Source organism: Phoenix dactylifera, chromosome 17, assembly GCF_009389715.1.
Source record: "Phoenix dactylifera cultivar Barhee BC4 chromosome 17, palm_55x_up_171113_PBpolish2nd_filt_p, whole genome shotgun sequence".
In the NCBI taxonomy this organism is placed as follows: Eukaryota; Viridiplantae; Streptophyta; class Magnoliopsida; order Arecales; family Arecaceae; genus Phoenix; species Phoenix dactylifera.
In genome coordinates, this window is record NC_052408.1 from 11,165,642 (window position 1) to 11,188,913 (window position 23,272).

At 39.9% G+C, this 23,272-nt stretch overlaps 4 protein-coding genes and 1 non-coding gene across 11 annotated transcripts; 2 read left to right on the forward strand and 3 right to left on the reverse strand.

Annotated features, from left to right (window-relative positions):
• Window positions 1–356: 356 nt before the first annotated feature.
• LOC103718273 (patellin-4-like) lies at window positions 357–2,986 on the reverse strand. Its single transcript, XM_008807015.3, has 4 exons — window positions 2,184–2,986; window positions 1,504–1,628; window positions 1,283–1,424; window positions 357–731 (listed from the first exon to the last, which is right to left on the reverse strand). The coding sequence occupies exons 1-4, from the start codon at window positions 2,913–2,915 to the stop codon at window positions 447–449; spliced, it is 1,284 nt and encodes a 427-aa protein (XP_008805237.1). The 5' UTR covers window positions 2,916–2,986; the 3' UTR covers window positions 357–446.
• An 818-nt stretch (window positions 2,987–3,804) lies between these two features.
• TRNAR-CCG lies at window positions 3,805–3,877 on the forward strand. Its single transcript has one exon. It is a non-coding gene; the product is annotated as a tRNA-Arg (tRNA).
• A 189-nt stretch (window positions 3,878–4,066) lies between these two features.
• On the reverse strand, window positions 4,067–11,096 carry LOC103718270 (TOM1-like protein 2). 3 transcript variants are annotated; one of them, XM_008807004.4, is made up of 4 exons: window positions 10,877–11,096; window positions 8,540–9,146; window positions 5,014–5,292; window positions 4,067–4,639 (listed from the first exon to the last, which is right to left on the reverse strand). In XM_008807004.4, the coding sequence occupies exons 2-4, from the start codon at window positions 9,044–9,046 to the stop codon at window positions 4,286–4,288; spliced, it is 1,140 nt and encodes a 379-aa protein (XP_008805226.2). In that variant the 5' UTR covers window positions 9,047–9,146; window positions 10,877–11,096; the 3' UTR covers window positions 4,067–4,285. The 3 variants fall into 3 exon arrangements, with proteins under 3 accessions (XP_008805226.2, XP_008805228.2, XP_017701002.2); XM_008807006.4 differs by having other exon boundaries at window positions 8,540–9,158; window positions 10,877–11,060; XM_017845513.3 differs by lacking the exon at window positions 10,877–11,096 and adding an exon at window positions 9,342–9,360.
• Window positions 11,097–14,480: 3,384 nt separating this feature from the next.
• LOC103718271 (cocosin 1-like) lies at window positions 14,481–16,520 on the forward strand. Its single transcript, XM_008807008.3, has 4 exons — window positions 14,481–14,838; window positions 15,033–15,301; window positions 15,426–15,854; window positions 15,969–16,520. The coding sequence occupies exons 1-4, from the start codon at window positions 14,517–14,519 to the stop codon at window positions 16,359–16,361; spliced, it is 1,413 nt and encodes a 470-aa protein (XP_008805230.2). The 5' UTR covers window positions 14,481–14,516; the 3' UTR covers window positions 16,362–16,520.
• A 3,014-nt stretch (window positions 16,521–19,534) lies between these two features.
• On the reverse strand, window positions 19,535–23,152 carry LOC103718272. 5 transcript variants are annotated; one of them, XM_039115021.1, is made up of 8 exons: window positions 22,658–23,152; window positions 21,678–21,937; window positions 21,366–21,580; window positions 21,027–21,254; window positions 20,843–20,935; window positions 20,505–20,613; window positions 19,997–20,415; window positions 19,535–19,852 (listed from the first exon to the last, which is right to left on the reverse strand). In XM_039115021.1, exons 3-7 carry the CDS (start codon window positions 21,420–21,422, stop codon window positions 20,345–20,347), a joined length of 558 nt encoding a protein of 185 aa, XP_038970949.1. In that variant the 5' UTR covers window positions 21,423–21,580; window positions 21,678–21,937; window positions 22,658–23,152; the 3' UTR covers window positions 19,535–19,852; window positions 19,997–20,344. The 5 variants fall into 5 exon arrangements, 3 of the variants coding, with proteins under 3 accessions (XP_038970949.1, XP_038970948.1, XP_038970950.1); XM_039115020.1 differs by having other exon boundaries at window positions 21,366–22,117; XR_003387727.2 differs by having other exon boundaries at window positions 20,509–20,576; window positions 21,366–23,152.
• Between the last annotated feature and the right edge of the window lie 120 nt (window positions 23,153–23,272).

A 23,272-nucleotide genomic window follows, 5' to 3' on the forward strand; every position in this document is an offset into this window, starting at 1 on the left:
GTGAACTGATGGATTTTATTTTGTTATTTGAAGTATGATGTTGGATAGACTTGTATGTTATACCTAGGAACAAGGTCACGTTTTCGTATGGTGCTGTAATTTATGTATGATTCAGAGATACTGATTGTGGCTGCTGTCTTCATCCTTTTGTTAATGTCTATGGATGTCTAGTTACTTGAATATTGTAAATATAATAAAGAGTAATATTGAAATCCAGTTTCTGCACAAAGATTGTTCGATGACTCTGCATTGACTACACAAAATGCGTCCTAAAGATTACTTTAAATGGACCAATTCTTGAAGCTATATACTATGTGATCATAATTCTTTTCATCGTTTTCTTTTGATGGAAACAATGATCATAAAGATTGTACGGTGCGATTGTGGGTTCGTCAGAAACCGAAGGAAAAAAAAGGTGTTAGAAGTATATTACGTTTCATTACAAATTATGCAATGGGATGTTTAGTTTGGTTTAACAAATTGTACAAGGGGATGGTGGGCTTGCTTTTGGATCTGTGGAGGACCCTCTTCTTCTTGTACGTACGATTTTCTATTGTCAACACCACCTTCCCAGGTTCATTGATGTAGAATGAATTCCTCACGCTCTCTTCGATCTTCTTTTCCTTTTGAATCAAGACTCTATATGAGCCTTCATCATCTGGGATGAACTCCTCCTTGTAGGTGACTTCCCATCCTACCACCGTGATGTCCCAAACAACAGTCACTCCTGGCTGTTCAATTAAAAAAAAATAAATAAATAAAGGAAAAGATCAATACATCATTAATATTATAAGGAATCTGGTTGTGGGCAGCCTAATTAACAAGACTATCTGTTCAATTACTTACGACATCATTGTTCATGCAATCTTTAGTACTCTCTTTAGAGAACATTTTTCCTTTTTTCAGAGTGAACTCGAACAATCTCCCCTTTAATTTTATTATTAAACTAACACGGGGAGCAACTCAATGGGAATTACATGGCTAAAACACATGCAGACACCCGTACCAAGATCCGAATCCAGGACCTCCTACGAAACGAGGAAACTTTCGAGTGTGGGAGCCGCTGGGCTATAGCCCGCTTCGCCCAGAGCAACTACTCTCTTGACCGTGATGGTATTCGTACAATAAGAAGAAAGACGGGAAGAAGTTAAATGCACGAATATACAATCACACTCCATATGTGAAAGCTGGCCTAAGTGATTTAAAATTCTGATGCTGTCATGGTTAAATTTAAGCAAATGGAAAATAAGATATTAAATTTAAATTTAACTGAACATATTACCTCAACTACGGGAATTTCAATGGTTGCCATACCACCACCCTTTATGACCAACTCGGAGACTTGTTTTTCTGGTGAAAATTCATCATCATCCTCCCTTTTAAGGCCACCATATTGTACTGGTATTTCCTCTGGGGCTATAAACCTTTAGCAGTATACACCATTAGATATATGAATTTTCCACCATAAAGACACTAGATAAATCAATTAATTGCGAGTCTTACTTGAGGAGTGTTTCAAGAACTTTAGAGGGTCTGACCAATATAAACTTGCTCTTGCTTCTTGGACTGATGAGGTTAGAAAATAATGCGTAGTAAACATAATACCGAAGTGATACATTAATGAATATCTGCACCAAAGACACAGACGGGGTAGTAATCAGTTTAGAGTATATGAATGCAAGAAAATTGATGATTCTTAATTACCAAAGAAAGGATGAGACTCTGATTTTGAAGGATTGCCATGGGTTTTTTTATATTTATAAAATGCAGGACAGTGTTAAACATAGACTTCTTGTAAAAGAAGTTTGAATGCCATGAAAAGAAGAAATGCGAAGCACATGCACCTTCTCAATATATATAATCATTTAAGTTCGTAAATCTTATTATATCTATATATATATATATATATATATATATATATATATATATATATATATATATAGAGAGAGAGAGAGAGAGAGAGAGAGAGAGAGAGAGAGAGAGAGCGGTCCAGTTTCAATACAATAGCAAAAAGGCCTAATGCATCATAGTTTACAACCGGTGCAAGCAATGGTATCATGAATTCAAGATCGTTCAGGTTGGTACTTATGATTTGAGATTAAATCTTCGGATAAGACGACATTTTGGTAGCTCTGATGATTTAAAAAAGAACATATAAGCCATGCAATTAATTGCAGTCTTACATTCTTGACGACAAATTCCGGATAGTTGTCCTGGAGAACGGAGACGAGCTTCTTGGTGGCGCTGCGGAGCTCCTTCATGTCGGGGCTGCAGGAGTCCTTGAGGTCTATGACTTGAAGCAAGGATCCCGCTCCCCCGGGCTTGAAGCTGAGCTCCTGGATGCCCTTCTCCACGAACCGAACCCTCCACCGCACAAATTTCTCGCGCCTCTCCTTGCTCCCGAAGGTCCTGCGATACAAATCCTTGTCTTTGAACGCCCCGCAGATGCTGTAGCATACGGGGTGGCCCTCCCTATCCGTGCCATTCACGTCGGCCGCGTCTTCGAGCTCGGGCAGCCCCATCTCCTCCTCCAAGATGCTGTCAGCCCCGAATTCCCTTCTCCATCGTAAGGTCTTCTGGAGCATCGCAAATGCGTCGGAGACCTTGAATTCCCTTGCTCGTAGAAACTTGAGGAGGATCACGTCGGTCCCCTCGTGGCCTTGGCTTGGTAAGAGCGGAATGCCCCACAAGGATTCCTCGCGCGGATCCTCCGTCGGGTCCGCCGAGCACGCGACTCGGCTCTTGCTCTTCTCGCGGCCGGATGCTTTGACAAGCTGCTGGTTGCTGACAATGGCATCCTCGAGTCTCGCCCGGAACTCATGCAGAGCTCTCCTTTCGCAAGGCCTGAGATCTTCGGGGGGATCGACCGACCTAGGCGCCTCGGGCGTGGTCTCGCATGGGATGCCCGATGCCATGGCTTCCGGTGATAGATTGGAAGCCAAGGCCGGGTGGAGCCGGGAATGGTTGGTGGAGGAGGGGGAGGAGAGCACGGCGAGTCCCCTTCGGTTTTGTTGGTAGGGAGCCCAACGGTGGAATTCCAAACTGATCAGGCCTGGGTTAGGGGGAGGCAGGATGGTCGGCTGAGGGGTGCTTGAACCGTTCAAACACCAAGACCGTTGGTGATGAGGCTGCTGGAATTGTAGGGTGGCAGTTACCGCATATCGTCCTTGGTAATTAAAGAGTTGGGAAAGCCTAGCTGCTTTACGCGTGTGGAAGTTGCATGGGTTTAGATATGAAGCAATGTAGGATTAGGTGACTCATTCCTCAGCTTAGACTCACACCTTGGTTTCGTCTTCAGATTTTTTCTTTTTTCCTTTTTGGCGGGTTATATGGATCGGCTCTCGAATCTCGATGAGGACTTTGACGAATTTGTTCTGCTGCTGCTCGATTGGGGGTCAGGAGGTCTGTGAACTTTTGCATGCAGATAGCTGCTGCCACCATGCATGCATTTTGCTTGGTACCTCCAGGTGATCTGCAAGTGTTCCTACTTCTCATTCACTTATGTTTGTCGCAAACACACCAAAATGGTTAAATATGGGAACGCGTAACAGAAGTCATGTAAAGGACCTTCTTATGAAAATTTATCTCCTACCCGCGGGTTCGGTTGACGGTAAAACATGTTACACCACCATGCATGGCACCTGAGCTTTCGGATATCCAGCAGGCAGGCCTCTTGCATGAATCTAATGTACATCCTCCACCATCAGCAAAACACCCTGAGGAATCACAAGTCTCTCCTCCGATTTCGTGCGCCTCCACAAACAATATAATGAAAGATATGTTGCTATACCTACATTATCCTGTGATCGCGTGGCCTAATGGATAAGGCGCTCGCCTCCGGAGCGGGAGATTGTGGGTTCGAGTCCCACCGTGATCGATTGCCATTTTTTAAACCAAACCCTATTTCCAAATACCAGTTATTAACATAACAAACTAAAGATTGCCCCGTCGCCGTTCTATAAATAAGATCTTTATTTTTAACTTACCTATCTATAATTTCTTTTTCAACTTCCTTTCCATTTTTTAATACCAGTTATTACCATAACAAAGTTTAAATGGCCTGATATTGTTTTATAATAAGATCTATTTCCGAACAATTTAGCAGTACAAAAGCAAGATATCTCATTTCACAATCAGTCAGAGTATGCAGAGAAAGCAAATGGTTTTTGTCCTGCGAAACATTCATCTCTTATATACAAAATACAGAAGCTCTTCATCATTGACCGATCGGGAAATTGAATTCATTCCTTCGCCGCATCCGACTGTCACCGCTGCCTTCACTTTTCTATGCCTTCTCATCTGAACCATCACTTTTCCGCCCACCTGAACTGCTTAAATCATCATGGGTCTGCCCATGCTCCGGCGGAACAGCATGCTCGAGCTGCTCATACTTGGAAAGCTTTTCATCTGAAGCATCACTTTTCCCACCTGAAGTGCTCAAATCATCATGGGTCTGCCCATCCTCTGGCGGAACAGCATGCTTGAGCTGCTCATACTTGGAAAGGGCCTGTTGGAGCTCATCATGAACATTCAAAGCTTCGAACAACATCGACTCGTCATCACCAATGCTCTCGATGATCCTTTGTATAACAGGTTGCGATTCTTTGCACTTCGCCACCATACTCAGCATCAGATCATCCTGCATTGAGGGACCAACACAATATAAAATCTTGGTTAGCTAAGACAACAAGATGTACAGACAGATCTCTCCTAAAATTTAAGTAGTACACTAAACCACATGTTACAATGCATGCTCATCCTACATACGTCTTGTGCATGATTTTCGTTCTGGTGCTTGCATATGGATTTTCGATGTTAGATTTGGGATGGTCCAGCCAAAATTTTAAAGCAATTGGGTGATATGAGAGTTTTCAGACCAAACTTAGCTGTGGTTCTCCAATTGAGAGGACTGGAGGAGTTTAACTTTGCAAATTGGACTTAGTTCCACAAAAGTTTATCTGCAGCTCAGTAGAATACAAGTGACTAAAAATTATGGCGAGATAATATATATACCTTGGTGGCTTTTTCTTGTGTTTCAGAGTTAAATATTGAAGAAAGAATCTCAATGCTGTTCCGAGTTACCACAAGAATTTGCTTCTTTTCTTCCATGGAAAGGGCCACACTGTGATAGGCAAGTTCACCTGCCTCCCTCTTCTGGTGATCCATGTGGGCATAGGGATAATGTTCGGGACCAATCAATGAATGATCATTAAAGCCTGGTTCAGAGGAGGAAAATAATGAAGCCGAATTATCATCCTGCATAGTACCTGGTGCTCTCCTTGCCTTCAAACTCTGGACAGATGCAAACCATTAGATCAGCACAATAGAAAATGCTACAATGATTTGAATTCTATTTGTGGGAGGACCAAAAGATGACTATATATATATACATGAAGAAAAGAAAATGTTGTTCAGGAACATGAATAACCTGGTAAGCCTATATTACAAAATGTTAAAATCTCAGGTGGTATAACTAGGACTGCCTACATGTCAACTTTTCATGAGATAGGTCAAAACTATGTTACTTCATTTTTACAATGCTGAAGGCAGCTTGTACAGCTTATCAGATATGGCTGGCCAGGAACGCCCGTGTCTTTGACGAGGGTAGGCCGTCACCGCGGTTTGTGATGGAGCGGGCCAGTGCTCAGGCAGCTGAGACTATACATGTAGATTCAGCCCATAGACCTTTGACAGCTCGGGACATCTGGGGCCCCCATACTGCTTCGGCAGCTTCACATAGGGTATTTTTTACCTGGGAGCCCCCACCCCCGAGTTTCCTCAAGGTCAATTTTGATGGCTCAGTCTTGGATGGAGGTAGGAGAGGAGGGGCTGGTTTCGTTATCAGGGGGCCGAGCTCTGGTGTGGTGGTGGCAGGGGGCTGTCAGATTTTTGACACCTCGGTTCCTGGGGCAGAGCTGCGGGCAGCCTGGATGGGTATGTGCTATGTGCGGCGAGTGCTTCAGGCGACTTCAGTCCTGCTAGAGGGAGATTCTGCTACTGTGATCAGCTGGGTCCGAAAGGGCTCGTGCAGCTATGGGGGAGTTCACCCTCTGATCCGTGACATTTGGGATATGGCGAGGGAGGTTACGTTCCAGGCCATGCATGTATATCGCGAGGCCAATGGGGCGGCCGACTGGGTGGCGGCATATGTTGCGAGCCACTCAGGAGGCACCCTATGGTCTGGGGAGAGTGAGTTGCCCGGAGCACTTCAGGGCTTTTTGTTTTCTGACTCTATTGGGTGTATTCGTACCCGTGTTGTATGAAATGCCCGTTTTCATCAAAAAAAAAAAAAGAAGAAGAAAGGATTTAAAGATCCTTGCACCTTGGAGCTGCTCTTAATCAATCTACACTTGAGGAGAACATGCAATCATGATCGAAGGTCCTCTGAAGTTATATTTTCACATAAGATTACAATCAGCAAGTAATAAAACATTGAAAAGCAGATACCCTCATGACATGAAACCGACTACTCGGGCTTCGTTGAATCCATCAAAAGCATCAAATTACACAAAAATGGATACAAAACAAGTGTCTCGCGTAGAAGGATTATGGCTCGGCAGCATAAATGATGCTGCAAAAATGCTTTAGAAAAAAGCAGTTACCAGTTGTCTACGCTAAACATAAAATAAGCAAAACAAAAATGTTTTCTGATTGGGGAAGGTTAGATTTAAGACAGATGATGAGTGTATAGATGGAGAAAAGGGAAATAAAAAAGGAAATGTTGGGTTAGAAGAGAAGGAAAAGAAACTGAGAAAAGAAGGCTACTCTCTTCCATGCCTCATGCTTTTAACAAAAGAGAGAATTATGCAGGACGCTTAGGAATATTTATAAAAAAATATATAGGATAGAGTAGAGGATGGAAAATACAAGGAAACGGGATTATGAAAATCAAACTTTAGAAAGTTTATGTAAGACACATGATGTTTAGACATGATTAAATAAACTGTTAAAAAATAAGTTGAAATAAGGAAACGAATGAATGATTGTTGAGATCATTGTTACAGAAGCCCACATCTCAGCACTGACCAAGAAAGAATATCAAGGTGGATGTATAGGATGCATACAAGAGAACGTTAAGAGAGAGAGAGAGGGGGGGAGAAAGAATATCAAGGGAAGCTTATGCATGGCACGAAACAATAAAGAATAAAGCAATAAAAAAATGTTTGCTTTGTTTGCATATGTATCATAGGCTAGAGAAGACCTTGACGAGGTCGATACTCAACTACATGGACAATGGGTAAGGCCAAATAGGCCATGGATTGTAGCACTTGAGATATGAGTATAAGAAAATTGCCATTTCAAAGGATTGCTTTGAATAGGAAGCAATGGTTACATAAGGTCGATATAGATGATAAAGTAATGGAATAAGCTGAGCCAATATTTCTGTTCAAACATACTCAAAAGAATGTGGAAAAGAATATGAAAGGACAACAAGCAGAGTGTAATTAACATGGTTAAGCAGATAAACTCATTGTGTGAGACTTCATATTTTTGGTGAATCCAAAGTCAAATGAGTTAATTTTTTTACTTGTTATGGATGGAAAAAGGTAGTGATGAAGAAACAAACAATGTATGTAACTAACCCTAAGACAAAATGAGGACATATTACATATACATAGGCCATCCGAACATAGTGAAATCATACTTGAATAACCATCCAAATGATCCAAGCAAACAGCATTTTTACAAAACTTGTTTTTGATAATTTGCTTGGTTAACCAATAAAACATGAATGAGAAAAAACTAGCATAACCTTTTAGACATAAGCAAAGCATGCACAAAATACCATGTAATGCATGCTAATAAAAATCTTATAATCTCCGTTCTTAGTAATTTGCTCAACTAACAAATGAGATACGTAACTAGGGGTGGCAATCGGGTCGGGTCTGGTCATAAACGGATCGGGTCACATGCGGGTCGGATCACATGCGGGTTGGGTCAGAAAATCATAAACCCGAACCCGACCTGTTTATTAAACAGGTCAGAAATTACAACCTGAACCTACCATGTTTAATAAATAGGTAACCCAACCCGACCCGTTTAACCTGTTTAATAAACAGGTAACCTGTTTGCCCAATCCGACCCGACCTGTTTAACCTGTTTGCCCAACCCGACCTATTTAACCTGTTTAGACCCGTTTAACTTGTTTAGATCTGTTTAACCGTTTAACCTGTTTAGACCTGTTTAACCTGCCCAACAAAACAGGTTAAACGGTTTAAACGGGTCAGACATCTAAAATCCGTATCCAACCCAATTAATAAACTAGTTAAACGGGTCGACCTGTTTACGACCTGAACCTGTTTAGGCCAAACCCAAACCTGTTTATAGCGGATCGAACACAGGTCGGGTCATATTTTGCCACCCCTATACGTAACATACTAAGACAGGGTGACTTCTCATTATGAACAAATACATTTTTTTTAAAAAAAAAAATGATACAGAATTAGAAAGTATTCATAAGACATCCATGAATATTGTTATGCAATAATATGAAAAATTCGTAAGATGTGGCAAATAAATAAGATCTAGAAGTACCTACCATATAAGTCTGTTTGAAAACAGGTAGATATCCAAGATCATCAGACTCACCCCATGCCTCGATCAGCTGCAAAGCTCTCTGTGTATTAGCATAATGTGTCTGTGGATTATCAATCAACCTCACCATGTCATCCAACACCTTCTCAGAAGCCACTTCAGAGAAAACCTTATCACAATTCATAGCACAAGCCTCCAACAGATCAAGACTCAGCTTTTGGCTTATAGCGTTCTTGCCAGCAATCTTCTTCTTTATTGCCCTCACAACTTCAGACCCATTGAACTCATCACTATTAAGCAACCCACAGATCCTCAAATTTAGACCCCAGTTTGGCTCCTCCAAGCTATCTGATGTTGCTTCATCAACCATTTTTGCCTCTTGTGACTGGCCTTGGAGAATCTCTTTCATCTTCCCACTAACTTTTCTACCCATTTCAGCACCTCCCATTTTCAGGCGCTCACCTCCAATCTTCAACCGCTCTCCTAAGGCTGCTAACTTAAGCCTATCCATTCTGAACAGATGAATGCAAAATATATATGCGAATCCAAGCAGACAAACTCCTAGAACCCCAGTCAAACTCCACAATCTTCGTCAGCTCTTGTTCAGCAATCTGTAGACAAAACTGTAACAATCATCAAAAATGAAGAAATCCCAACTCCACAAATTTAACACTGAATCTAGCATTCTCGTTTATGGTTCAAACTCGAAATTTAGAAAATTGGGATATCAGAAGAAACATGGTGATATTTATGTGTCCTAAAATTGGTGAATATAATGCAGAAACTGATAATCACAAGACCTTCACCATTAGTAAATTTTGGTTGGGAATCTGGAGCTGGTAAAACATCCTTAGATTCAAACCGTTGCAATGAATGAAGCCAAGCAATTCGTTATAAGATTGACGTCTAATACTATGCTTCTCGACTTGTCCTGGAAATGTTTTTTTAGAAGCAGAATTTCGGATTAGAAATAATCACATCTTTTTATGTGCAAAGCCCCTGCTTCCTTGTTTAAATATTTGACCAAAATCCCCATGACAACACAACTACCAATGAAATGGCTACCTTCCAGCTCCATCAGGCGGTCATCAATCATCTCGAGTAGGGCACTTGTCTCTGCTGATGTGGCACGACATGAAGCCTGAAACAAGACCTGGTGCCACATCAGGATTTTCGGGAGAGGGTCTTAACTGGGTAACAAGTGGGTTTTATGTGAATTGTATACTCAGGCAAGTGGGTTTGGGTCCAGTAATTGGTTAGTCAGCATCACAACAATGATAGCCAAATATGATAAATTTTCTTGAAGGATTTTCCATGATTGAGTGCTTCCCGTTTCTTCAGTTAACTATCTTTATTTGCCTATTTATGCTGTTATAGCTAATCCCGGAATTTTCACTTTCACACAGCTTTTGCCAGGAAAAACTTATCCCATTCACATGTAGCAAACAGTAGCATTGATTTAAATAAATGCAAAAACAAAAAAAAAGTTACCACAGACCACAGGAAGTAAGAAAGCTCAGATGACAAAACAAAAGAAAATGTTTCCGCAACCAATATATTCCTGCAAATCAAGTCTTTCAGCTAGATGTCCTCAAAATGGAGCACAGGAGACAAACAAAATTGATGTCAAGCAAGTGCAAGATTCTCTTAAAAACATAAATCTCAAAATCTCTATTGACGGGATTCTCAAATCATACTAAATAATTACTAAAACCTATTATGGGTTTCAGAATAATTTTGGATTTCTGTTCAGTTCTTTTTGAGCCAACAAGTTAGGAATTAACATATCGGTCAGTTGTATTGGGGATTTTACAATCAACTCTTTTGCGTTCACTTCGAGAAAAATCAACTCAATCGAGGTCAATATTTGGTTTAAAAAAAAAAGATCCTATTCTATACGGTACCCATCCATCCGTCCGTCGCCTTGTATCTAGGTAGCAAAGAAACCGATACGATGAAGCCCTATACGGATCAATCTTCATCCCATCTTGACCTAACAACTCTTCACCACCCAAAAGCCCCATCCGGACTACAACAAAAGAATCAATCTATAAAAGTTCACCAAACACTGGACGATTCTTCTTTCGGAACCCCTCCGAAGACCAAAATTAAATCGAAAAGTTCTAGAAATCCCGCCGAAAAATTGCATCTTCCTCATCGCAACCCCGACAGATTTACGATAAAACCAAAGAACGATTAAAATAATCGTTGTAATTCCGGGAAACAAACAAAACAAAACAAATAGAAAACCTAATCCAAATCAGGGTTGAGAAAAGAATATACCCAAAAAACCACAAAATTAGAAAACCTAATCCAAATCAGGGTCGAGAAAAGAACATACCTCGCTACTGGGTTAGAAGCACGACAAAGATCGATCGCTCCAGCCGTAAAGAACGAACAGGTGTCGAGCCGGAAAGGGGCAGTCGGATGGGAGGAAAGACATTAAATCAAAATCACAATAATAAACAAAAAAAAACTTTTTTTTATTTGTTTTGATAGTTGATAAGCCGGTCAAACGTGTCCAAGCAACCTTGGTACCACGTGTGTAGTTGCGGATGCCAGTACCTCTAGTCATTTAAGAAGAGCTTCATATAACCGTGCGATCATCTACGACGGGGTTTTGATCTTGGCCGGAGGAAGATTTTTATTATTATTGCGCCTCGACTTACGATCATCAGTTTTACACGTGCCGGTCCTTGTGCTCATCACAGGCTTTGTTCACTCGACGGGCAGCAACACCCTATAATTGCAATCAAACTCCGAATCTTGGCTGCCTCCTAGGAGCAAGACTAGTGGCCGTCTCACCCCCTAGGTTGGACTGGAACCTCCTGGCCTCATCATCTCCGGTGGTGCGGTGCACCTCATCCGACATGCCACTTCGATGCCTTCCCAACAATCATGCTGACTACTCCTGTCAAGATTGGAGTCATATAAAAGGGCATCACTTAAATAAGATTTGTTCTGAGTGCAGACCATATTTTTCTTGAAAAGGGCTCGGCTATGGTGATCGAGTGAATTTGAAGTCGGCGCAGCGCTGCTGGCGGAATGACGCAGTTCCATGACATGCGTGGACTCTTAAAATAGTATGTTTCTTTTCGACTATTCATGTTTACCGAAAGACGAATAATATTATCGATTGGATTGCCGCTTATGCAGCTTAAGTTAACAAAATTAAAAAATCCATATGTATTTGCCGTAATTGTCATGGTACGTTTAATTTCTCTTCTTACCCTGTAGAGAACTACCCTCTCAGCACTCATTTTGATGAACCAAAGGATGGGGAGCTTCTCGCTAGCCGCCGAGCCTACTAATCCTATCATCCCTTGGGTTGAAGACGCCAGCCCGCGATTGGTCGGTCCTGGAAATTCTCCTTGCTCCTCACCTCACGAAACAGTAGGTCTGCTCCAAACAAACATCTAACTTGCCGTCTAACGGCGGCTTGACGACAACAAGAATTCGGGCTGTATCTTTCGCATTTTACCAAAATAAATAAAACAAATATACTGATCTTGTTGTATACGTATGCACAGATTTGACGCCGAAAACCCAGCCTACCAGATTGTACGGAAAGTACCATATCACCCCAGTATAATACCCATACTGCGACCCAAACTTGCTTATTCCCTGTACTTTTTTTTGGTAAATAATTCAACATAACGGTACAGATTTCTTTTCTTTTGTACCATGGCTTCAAGCATTATCGTACTGATATAGTTCTCGAAATAAATATTTTAATTATCTAAAAATAGTTGTAATCCTATTTAGTTATAATTTGATATACACGCTTCTATTTCGGATTATTTGTTGTAGCAAGTGCATCTAGCTTGTTATCAAGTTGTTTTTTTTTTTTTTCCTTTTTTCTATTGTGCCAAACTTTTTTTCTCGCGTATCAATTTCTTGAACCTGTACATGGAGCAATGGCTATAAAAGCAACGAGTTATTCAGATAGTTACTTAATTGCTTGGCTGGATGGTATGAATATGTCATCTTAAGCAAATTAATAATTGTTATGTTTGATTGCAGATGCACCTACTTTTTGGACTTTGTTATTCAACATTAAGTAAAAGTTTGAACCAATCAATATATACCCTAATTAATGCTCCCCTCCAAGTGGAGGAGGTTTCTATTTCAGTCTAAGAAGGTGCTTCTTTAATTAATATCTAAATTTGGACGACTCCACGAGAACATCCCTTTTTCTAGTATTAAAATTTTTTCACTTACAACTTGTTCATGTTTTTTTTATTTGTTTTATTTTCATATCTTTTATTTTACAAAGAACCACATTTGCAAGTCTGATATTTTTTTTAATGCCCGGGTGAATGTTAAACTCCATGTTTTGGAGAATTTTTATAAGCTCAAAGCCCCTCAAAGTTTTTTTTTTTTTTTTGGTAAAATTTAAGGTTTTTTTCACTAACTGTAATTATGGCTCTAAAAGGGGCCGGGCATGTTCCACACGATGGGCACTTGCTTGTGGAGATAATCTGAAAAATCGTTACATCGAAGGCATTTATTCCTTCTCAATGCCTGGTCAGAATGTTAGCCTCCCTTGTTATAAACAGTTAAAGTTCAAAACCATCCAAGGCTTTGGAGAAGTTTTCTACTAATTACAGAGGTGACATTCTCATAAGAAGCTGGGCCAAATTTGGCCCATTGTGCGATAAGAACGGAGAGACTCGTGGACATAATACGAAAGGGGCACAGTCCAGGAATTGTTGATGATCGATTAATTCCGGTGTTGGATGAAAGCCATTTTTCTCTAGTCTCGTTGGTTGACAAATATTAGTTAGATCATTGTAAGACTAGTAAAAAGAAATGGAAATGCATGAGGAATACAAAATTCTAAAATTATTTTGATGCTCGTATAGTGACTTAACAATGGAATTTTCTTGGCTCTTTAAAATTGCATGCTAGTCATTGATCATCTAGGGCTCGTTTGGTTTGCGGAAAGCATTTTTTCTTGTAGGAATATGATTCTTAGGAAACAAATTCCTAGGAAGCGAATGCCTAGGAAAGTACTTTTGGCATGTTTGGTTGATCATGGAAAAGTAACAAATTTTCAAAGTGTTTATGTTTGGTTGCCCATCCACTTTTCTAAGAAAGTTATGTATAATTCCTATTATGCTCCTAATAAAAATTAGGTTTTTAATGCTTCTTTAATGCTGAAGGAACTTTTTGGAAAAAAAGTAAAAATAGAGTAATTCCCGCCTCATGGGAAAGATTTTCCCATGAAATGTGCAAATCATATTTCTATGAGAATACAACTTTTACTTCTCTCTTCTTTGAAAACTCCAACCAAACAAGAGGTATCTCATTACTTTCTCGTTGACCATACTTTCCCTCCTTCTTTTTCCGCGAACCAAACGAGCCCCTAATGTGTGGTCAGCTCACAACTCATATATACTAATTTTCATAACTAATGAAAAACTAATTAATGCACCAAAGGGGCACCATGAATAATTCATAGCATGACACACGCCAAATACCTTGAACCAGGGGCAAACATTGTGTGGGAGGAGCATCAGGGATTAAGAAGAAGCGAAGAGGAGAACTGGGAGGGATTGATCAGATTTTTGGAACTGACATGGTGGATAAGGCATTAATCTCGATTAATATTCCTAGGAAGAGTCGATAAATTAAGGCAGCTATGTATCCATTCACGCGTCTCCGCTGGTTTTGCGACGGGCATCTCTCCCGTGACGCTACCTGCCAAGAATCGATACGTGGCCTCGACTCCATGTCTTCTTGGTTCAGAACTCGGGCACGTAGCCTCCACCATTTGAATATGCGGCAGCACGAGCTCGAGCCTCAGTTTTAGAGGGCTTGCATGGGCGAAAGGTGGCGGAGAGTTCGCAGGCACCACCCTCGCATGCGTCCGAACCAAAATAACTTTTTTCCGCCTATAAAACACTAACCCACATCCAACCATCCTCTGCAATATACCAGCCATAGCCAAGGGTAGAGCCAGCTCCCAACTGAAGGCCATGGCAACCTCGGCCGCCACCTTGCTCCCATTTTCTCTATGCTTGCTGCTCCTCTGTCGTGCGTCCTTGGCCCGGTTCGGGAGGAGCCCATGGCAGAGCGTGCGACAATCTGGCGAACAAAGCGAGTGCCGCGTTGAGAAGCTAAATGCCCTCGAGCCCACCAGGGAAGTGCGGTCCGAGGCCGGCGTCACCGAGTACTACGACCAGAACAATGCGCAGTTCGAGTGCGCCGGCGTGGCTGCCTTCCGCCGTACCATCGAGCCTAGAGGCCTTCTCTTGCCCTCCTTCTCCAACGCCCCTCGCCTCGTCTATATCATCCAAGGCTTGTTTCTTCCTCCTGAATTATTCTTTGCTTTGTTGTTTCATCATATACATAACAAGCTGCAACACCAAATATCGCGCTCGCTCGCCTTCCTTCTCCAATGCCGGCCCTCGCCTCGTCTATATCTTCCAATGCTTGGTTCTTACAAGCTGATCCTATTGCGTTGCATGGTCTGTTTTGGCGCATGCATGCAGGAAGGGGTATTTATGGCACAGTGATCCCGGGCTGCCCAGAGACGTTCCAATCCTTCCAGCAAGCTGAATCCGAGCAGCAAGGCCATGAAGGGCAAAGCCGGATGTCCAGAGACGAGCACCAGAGGATTCACCACTTCAAACAGGGAGACGTCATCGCCATCGCCGCTGGAGTTGCTCACTGGTGCTACAACGATGGCGATACTCCAGTGATAGCTTTCACCGTTTCGGACATCAGCAACAGTGCCAATCAGCTCGATGAAAACCATAGGGTAAGTCAGCTGGCATCAACATTTATCAATTAATTCGTCGAGTTCAAAAAGACGCGCCTCTTATCATGTTAAAGCAAGAGTGCATTAATTGAGCTTTTTACTCCGTCGGATGGAACGCATGCAGCAATTCCTACTGGCTGGGAGACAAAGGAGTAGCCAGCAGCAATCCAGGAAAGAACAAGAAGAGAGCTCAGAGGGCGACATCCTTAGCGGATTCGACACCGAGCTACTCGCGGCGGCCATCGGGGTTGATAGGGAAGTGGCGAGGAAGCTCCAGGGTGAGGATGACCGGAGGGGGGAGATTGTCCGCGTGGAGAAGGCTCTTGAGGTGCTGAGGCCCTCAAGTGAGAAGCAGGAGAGGGAGGAAAAGGGAAGGGGCACAAATGGGTTGGAGGAGGTCATGTGCTCCATGAGGAGTAGGGAGAACATCGATTCCCCGAGACATGCAGATGTCTACACTCCGCGGGGTGGAAGGATTACCACCCTCAACAGCCAGAAGCTCCCCATGCTTAGCTTCATCCAATTGAGTGCCGAGAGGGTGGTGCTCTATAAGGTAACAGATTCCCACATTGGTCTATATTGGATTGAACATCTTTTAAAGCAACCGGTTTTTTTTTTTAATTTTATTTTATTTTTAACAAGTGTTTCTTCCCTTGTTTGTACGTAGAATGCCATGCTTGCACCACACTGGAACATCAACGCACACAGTGTGATGTATTGTACTGGAGGACGAGGCCGGGTCCAGGTTGTCGATAACAATGGGAAGACCGTTTTTGATGGCGAGCTCCGCCAGGGCCAGCTCTTGGTCATTCCACAGAACTTTGCCGTCATTAAACAGGCAGGGAACGAGGGCTTCGAGTTTACCTCGATCAAGACCATCGACAACGCGATGGTGAGCACGATCGTGGGGAAGGCTTCGGCTCTCCGAGGCATGCCGGAGGAGGTGCTGATGAACTCTTACCGCATCAACAGGAATGAAGCCAGGAGGGTCAAGTTCAGCAGGGGAGATGAGATGGCCATCTTTTCAGCTCCTAGGTCTGAGGGAGGAGCTGATGCTTGATGTAGCAACTAGCGTTGCCACCGGGGAGGTGTGGCGGGTTTTGTTACCATACATAGACGAGGTTACGTAAATAAAGCCCGGTGTGCAAGGAGGTGAGATGTCAGTTTTATGTATGGCAACTTCTGTCTCTGAAGCAGGAAATAACATCAGATGTTAAATCTCCTGTTTGTTGCTGGAGCATTTGTCTGCTTAACTACATGGATCTTTTGGTGTTTGGTTCAGTGGTGGGACAGATGGTTTAGTGAAATTAGAAAATATTATAACCCATAAAATAAAATAGTAAGATTAAATAATAGAAAATAAAGCGAGAGATTCATTCCAACCTGCAACGGCCCCAAATTTAAGAGAAAACAATAAATGGAAAATATAAAATAAAGATTTTCTGGGGAACATGAAGCAGATCTCGATGCTGAGAACATAGTGGTACCTTTTTCGGATGTAGATCTAATCCAATAAAAAAACCAGAAAAAAATAAAAAATATATAGGAGAGAAAATTTTCAAATAAAAAAAATACGAATGAGAATCTAATAAAAAAAAGAAAATAATATAGAAAAGAAAATATTTAAATAAAAAAAATGAAGTTGAATAGGAAAATTTGGCTCTCTCGTTGCCGACACCGCAAACACAATGTCCGACACTTCCTGAGAGGATGCCTCGTACCTCCACTGGAGCAGCTCCAGAGCCGGCTAGCTCTTCCATTTCATAAATAATCAAATAAAAGTTCTATATCCTTTTTTTGATGAAAATAGAATTTTTACATTATTTATGCTTCATCTACAAGCTTTGACTCATCAATCACAGGATTTCTCAATATGATCTTTACGACTAGATCAATTATATTATTTTTTAAATGTTTCTTGAATAACTTTAAAATCAATTGGTTCTTGAATCAAAATCTTTTCTGAATTTGCCATAATATCTATCTGATTAGGTTCCTCTTATTCTAGATTTTTTTAGATTTAATTAATCATTCATCAGATCAACCTTACCATATTTAGGAATTTCTTCTAAACTCAATATAATCTTTAATTTATCAAGCTTCTCGTATTTCAAATTTTCATCTTTAAATAAGTTTTGCATTCTATTTTAATCTTTCAGGAAGTCTTGAACCAAAATGAATTCTTCAGCTAAATTTTATTTAAAAATATTTTGATGTCTCACATTTTTAGATTTTAGTGGACATCCATAAGAATGCTTCAAGCTTTCTCACCTTTTTTTTTATTCTAGATATAAGAATTCCCTTTAATCATCATAGCTCGGAGAATTTACATCACCTTTTTAAAAATTTAAAACTTACTCTTTCTTACGACCTTATTATTAAGAGTATTTGTTAGCATTATCTCTGATTTTTTTAAAATATCACATGAATTTTATCCTATCAACTATAATTTGATTATATACTTTCAAATTGGATAATTGGTGTTTCTCAACTTAAAGAGTAGACAAGAGGTAGTAAAAATGGTCATGTTGATGTTAGTGAAGTCAACCTTCATGATCTAAATTTCAAATCATATTAATGACCATACATTTGTACACATGTACTATGAATTAATAGAAACTTAGGAATCATACTGAATAATAACTTTAAAACTATCAACAAACAAATCATTGCTCTGAAAGCTGTAATTAGAACAGTGATCTTGGGCTGAAATTTGAGGATAAAAATACCTTTCAATTCAGCAAAAAAAATTGATATATCAATATATCGTTAATATATTATATCAATTTTATGTATATTATATTGATAATATATATTATATTTATGATATATATTATATTATAATATATTATTAATCATATTGTTGTCATATTATTAATTTATTATTCAATGATAATTATAAATTATAGTGGAAATATATTGTTATCCTTTATATTTATATAATTAAATTATATATGTAATATGTTACTTCCATTTGCGTTATTTTTTAAATCAAAACAAATATCAATACTAAAAATAATATATTATAAGTCTAATTAAAAATAATAATTCTATAATAACAATTATTATATATATCTTTATAGTATTAATAATTTCTAGGACCAATAAATATATTTTATTGAATATATTAATAATTAATATATTAATAAATATATTAATATTTTATTATAATATATTTATATGATAAATAAATATATTTTATGGACTATATCATGGGTATTTTTGGTATTATATGATCAGTGATCTTGAATTTTTATGGAATACCAAACAATTTACTCATGGATTTTTTGGAATCTTTAGTCATTGAAAAATAGCATGCCAAACATGATAATCTTAGATCATCAAAAATTAGATTATCTCAAGATTTAAGATCACCTATTTAGGGTACCGAACACTTAGTAAATTTTTACAACGTGCAATGTTGCATACAAGTGCGATGATTGTCCATATCGCAAAGTCTGACGTGCTGTACAACAGAAGGCAAAGATGAAAAGACTAGGGAACAACAAGGGAAGCTTCTTTCACGTTCGTCTACAACTACTGGAGCCTTTCCGCGTTTGCCTTCTGGATGGGTTGAGATGTGGCTTTTAAGCTCCTTAAATCCTTTCTTCTTGGCTTGAACCGCTAGAAAGCCAATGCTAGCTCAGTGAAGGCTGGTTGTGGAGCTGGGTGAGTACCAGATAACACATTTATTTTGGAAGGCGAACATGGCTGGCAGCCACTACAAGAAAATACATATTCAGCGACTAAGATTCTAGTCGCCGAATAACCATATTTGGTCGCCGAAACCTTTTCGCGACTAGCATACCTTTCGTCGCCGAACCCTAGTCACTAAAAGGTTTTGGTGACCAATATTGTGTGGTCACCTTAGGTACACCAACAACGACCAACGTTTGGTTGCCGAAGAAAATTTTCAGCGACCAAATCTATTGTCGCTAATTTCAATGCCGACCAAATAGTTGGTCGTGGAATGTATCTTCCGCTACCAAAAAAAATGGTCACTGAATGTCTATCTTCCCCCACCAATAGTTTGGTCGTAGAATGTATTAGAATGCATTGGCAACGAACATTTTTTGGTGGTAGAAAGTATTAACCTGTAATTAATTAATAATTCAAATTATAAGCTTAATATTTATTTTTGGGCTCGTTCCAAATCGAGTACAACCACCACAGCTTATCCAATATCCATATTGCACAATACATTTGCTCATCCAAATAGAAGTATACACAATGTTGGAGAATCCATAATCATTTATTATAAATATCATCATCTATAAGTCTAAAGTCAAGCATACCTATTAACCATACATCACAATGTTTCATTCATACCATATGTTAAGGTGATAATCATCACCAAATACATCAAAATGTAAATTAAAAATTCCAAAATATCTGATCTTGCTATTCATCCAAACAACCATCATGTAGACAAAAATATTCTTATACCAAAAACTGGATTCTGCTTGTAGACAACTCCACCATGATCATCTGAACAAAAGCTATCCATGTACCAAAAACTAGATTTCACATGCTCATAACTCCACCATGTATCTGAGAAAGGAAAAAAGAATACACAATTAATAACCACATGTGGAAAATAATAAACTAAAATTCAAGTATAAGTTCACAATGACATTTCGCTTAATTTAGTCAAAATCTCTAAATAACCTACGTAATATAAATGAGAATACATACCGAGTATTTGTACCACCAGTTGAATACATGGCCCTATCATGATGGATAGATGACTTGTGCGTTTGAGTCTTTTCCTTTAAGAACTCTGTCACCAAACTTGTAAAATGTGCAATTTGCTTCTGTTCTTCCTCTCGCTCTTTCCTTTCCTCCTCACGCTCTCTCCTCTCCTACTCCAATTGCCTCCGCAGCTCCTCACGCTCCATCTTCATCTCCTCCATCTCAGCTTTAAGTTTCTGCAACTCCCCAATATGGTCTTGTGACACACGACTAGGTGTGGAAAAAGATAAAAAGGGCTTCGGCCCAACCCCAAATCCAAAAATGTATCTCTTCCTTTTTCCAAGTGCCTGCCTAGACATCTCCTCTGATGTTAATCACACACCGGATTGGGAAGATTCTTCTCGCAAGCTCAACATCTTTGACTGTCAATGCAAAGGTAACAACAGAATTAAATGTATATAAACTTGCAAAAGCAGAAACTAATTTAAATGATTATTGAGATTTTAGATACCTACATGTTTTACGGCGCAAATAGGATCAATCCACTCTTTGTTCTTCTTGGTATGAGTTTTCTTATAAAATTCTGGAAATTCAAGATTTTCACAACCATTAAACTCCGGCTGCAAAGTGTAATTTAGATTAGCATATAGCCACTACATAATAAGAAAACTAGAATAACTGTCAGATCTACTTGCATAAAAGGATTCCAAAAATATACTTGTAGCAAACTAGAATAAAAAATTTATTTGCAGCAAATTGTCTATTTTACAATAGCCAAAACTATCCCATAGACTGTTTCACAGGCAGTTCACTAAAAATATAGCCAGTACATACTCAAAAACATATTACCGGTATAGTCATTGTTGCAACAAATGACCGAGATCCTGAACAATGATTGTACTCAAGCTTTTTCCTATTCTTTTTGCCAGCTTTTGATCTCACCTTCAAAAAAAATACAAATTAAAAATCTAAAAAAAACATTATGATCAAATATTTTACTTATAAACTCTGAAGCACTAAATATGTAAGTTACCTTATGTTCTTTGCTTTTCCACACATCGTCAACTAAGTGGCACCAATCCTCTTGAGTCACATGTTCGTATGGATGACTATAAGGGTCCACATTTAAGACGTTCTTAAGATGCTTGTAATGCAATTTCATATTGTGCCTCCAATTTCTGTGAATATTGTAGCATTTTCTGTGGACAGCTTGCTGAGCTACTAGATTGCCATGATAATCATCCGAGATTTTGAACTTGTCCTAAAAACATAAGTAAAATCATTATGTAGTATGATCAATGCAACTAGTACAAGTACCTAAATCAACATCATTGGGTTCTAAAATCACTCATTTGTGACACATCCCATATACCTCGATGCTTGAATCTTTGAACAACTTTCCAATTGCCACGTCTCTCTGCAGTGTCATTAATATAGAATACTTGCTGCAAGTAACCGTAGAAGTCAATCGGTTGCCCTTCGTGGTCCCCTTCAACAACTAACCCACTATTCTGGCTTTTACGGGGGTTGTCACGTTCGATGGTATGGAATGGTTAAGGCACAAACCTGGTCAGTCTGGCTTCACCCCTGACACGGATCACCATGCACAGAAAAGGATAAGGTTCATACTATTAGCTCAGATGGTGAGACAAAGTGGCTCAATACAAAGCTGGGTGTCTTGCACCTGGATAAAGGCTTAGGCTAACAGATGCATTTAGATCACATTTCTATCATGCTCCATCGTCCGTTGCTGATTCACTCAAGGCAGCAGGCCACCAATAGCTACACACTCATCAAACTTAAAGAATGGGTGTCACAACTCTGTTGCATTTTCCTAAAACCTTGATGCCAGGGAAAAGGTAATCCAAAAAGAGGCACATCCTGTGGTACACTGGTCTGTGCTACAGCACAGCAGAGCTCTCAACGATGCATTCCTGCATTATTCTGAAAAACAATAAAACTATGAATCCAAAGCACCACAAGTTTTGAAGAGTAATGACCGTAACTGTTAGCGGTACTCAGAGAGGTATAGACGGCTGTCCAAATCCAGTGCTGAACAAAATCAAGCAGTGTTGAGTACTTAACGATACTTGTGGCTTCCGGTAACCCAGAGGACAAGTTGTCCTATAAAACCGTGCAACATGAGCAAAAAATTAAAGATTTAAAGAAAACATTCCTGGATCAAGCACCTAAAACCTACCCTACAAAAGGAACTAAGAAAAAGGATTGCTTTCTACAATAATCAGCGCTAAATACATATTAATCAGAACTCTCGGGCAACTATCGGAAACAATTCAAGCTAATTATGGCCAATATTTCAAGAATCTGAGGAGGAAGACATACTACACCGGAAACACACAATACCATAGTTCCAGACACCAAGTAAAACACAAGAAAGAACCAGAATGCCAGAGCTTTAAATTCGTAGTAGTATATTGAACCTATGAAAACCCTATGACCAATTCAAGAAACCTTTAGGCTACAATGAGTTCAAATCAAAAACCAGAAAGCCCCCTTTCCTTTAAATTCACAACAAAACCCTAAATCCCAAACTCTCGATTCAGTAATAAGAAATCTCGAAGAAATTTAGAAACTTCTCCAGAAAGAATCGGATTGGCTCAAAATCCTAGGAACCCCAACGCGAGGGAGAAAGAAATCGAATACCTTCAATATTAGGGCAACCAGGTTCAGCCGACTCCATGGCCCATAGCCAAGGAGGAGGACGGGCGCCGTCGGCGAGGAGGTTGTAGGCCAGAGATTGCACGTGGGACTTGATCTGCTGCCTGCTGGTCCTCGATCCAGTTCTTCCGCTTGAAAATCTGCATGAAGAGGTGCTCCATCGTCGACATTTCCACCCAAATCTGGATCAACCGACGGTGAGAGAGGTGAATCTGGAACCCTAGCGGAAGAAATCCAACTGGTGCCATTCCCATTTGCTAATTTCTTCGGCCATGTAAGGAGGTCAATTAGGGGCAAGTTTGTTCAATGGGAATTTTATATTGGATCATAATGGGAGCTGATTAAGATTTTAGTATCCAATACCCCAATAACAATAGTTATTGGTTATCTAGTTTTAGATCCAAATCTAAACCAGATCCAATAACAATAAAAAAAGGATATGATAAGCTATTTAAGTGGAATCATGATAGAAGCCATTGGGGGGGGGGGGGGGGGGGGGGGTGTCAAAGTGGAGTTGAATTCTGCTAGATCTATCTAATCTTGCTGAGAATTTATACAGATTTGGGATCAAAATCTAAAACAAAAGGTCCCAAACCTTTT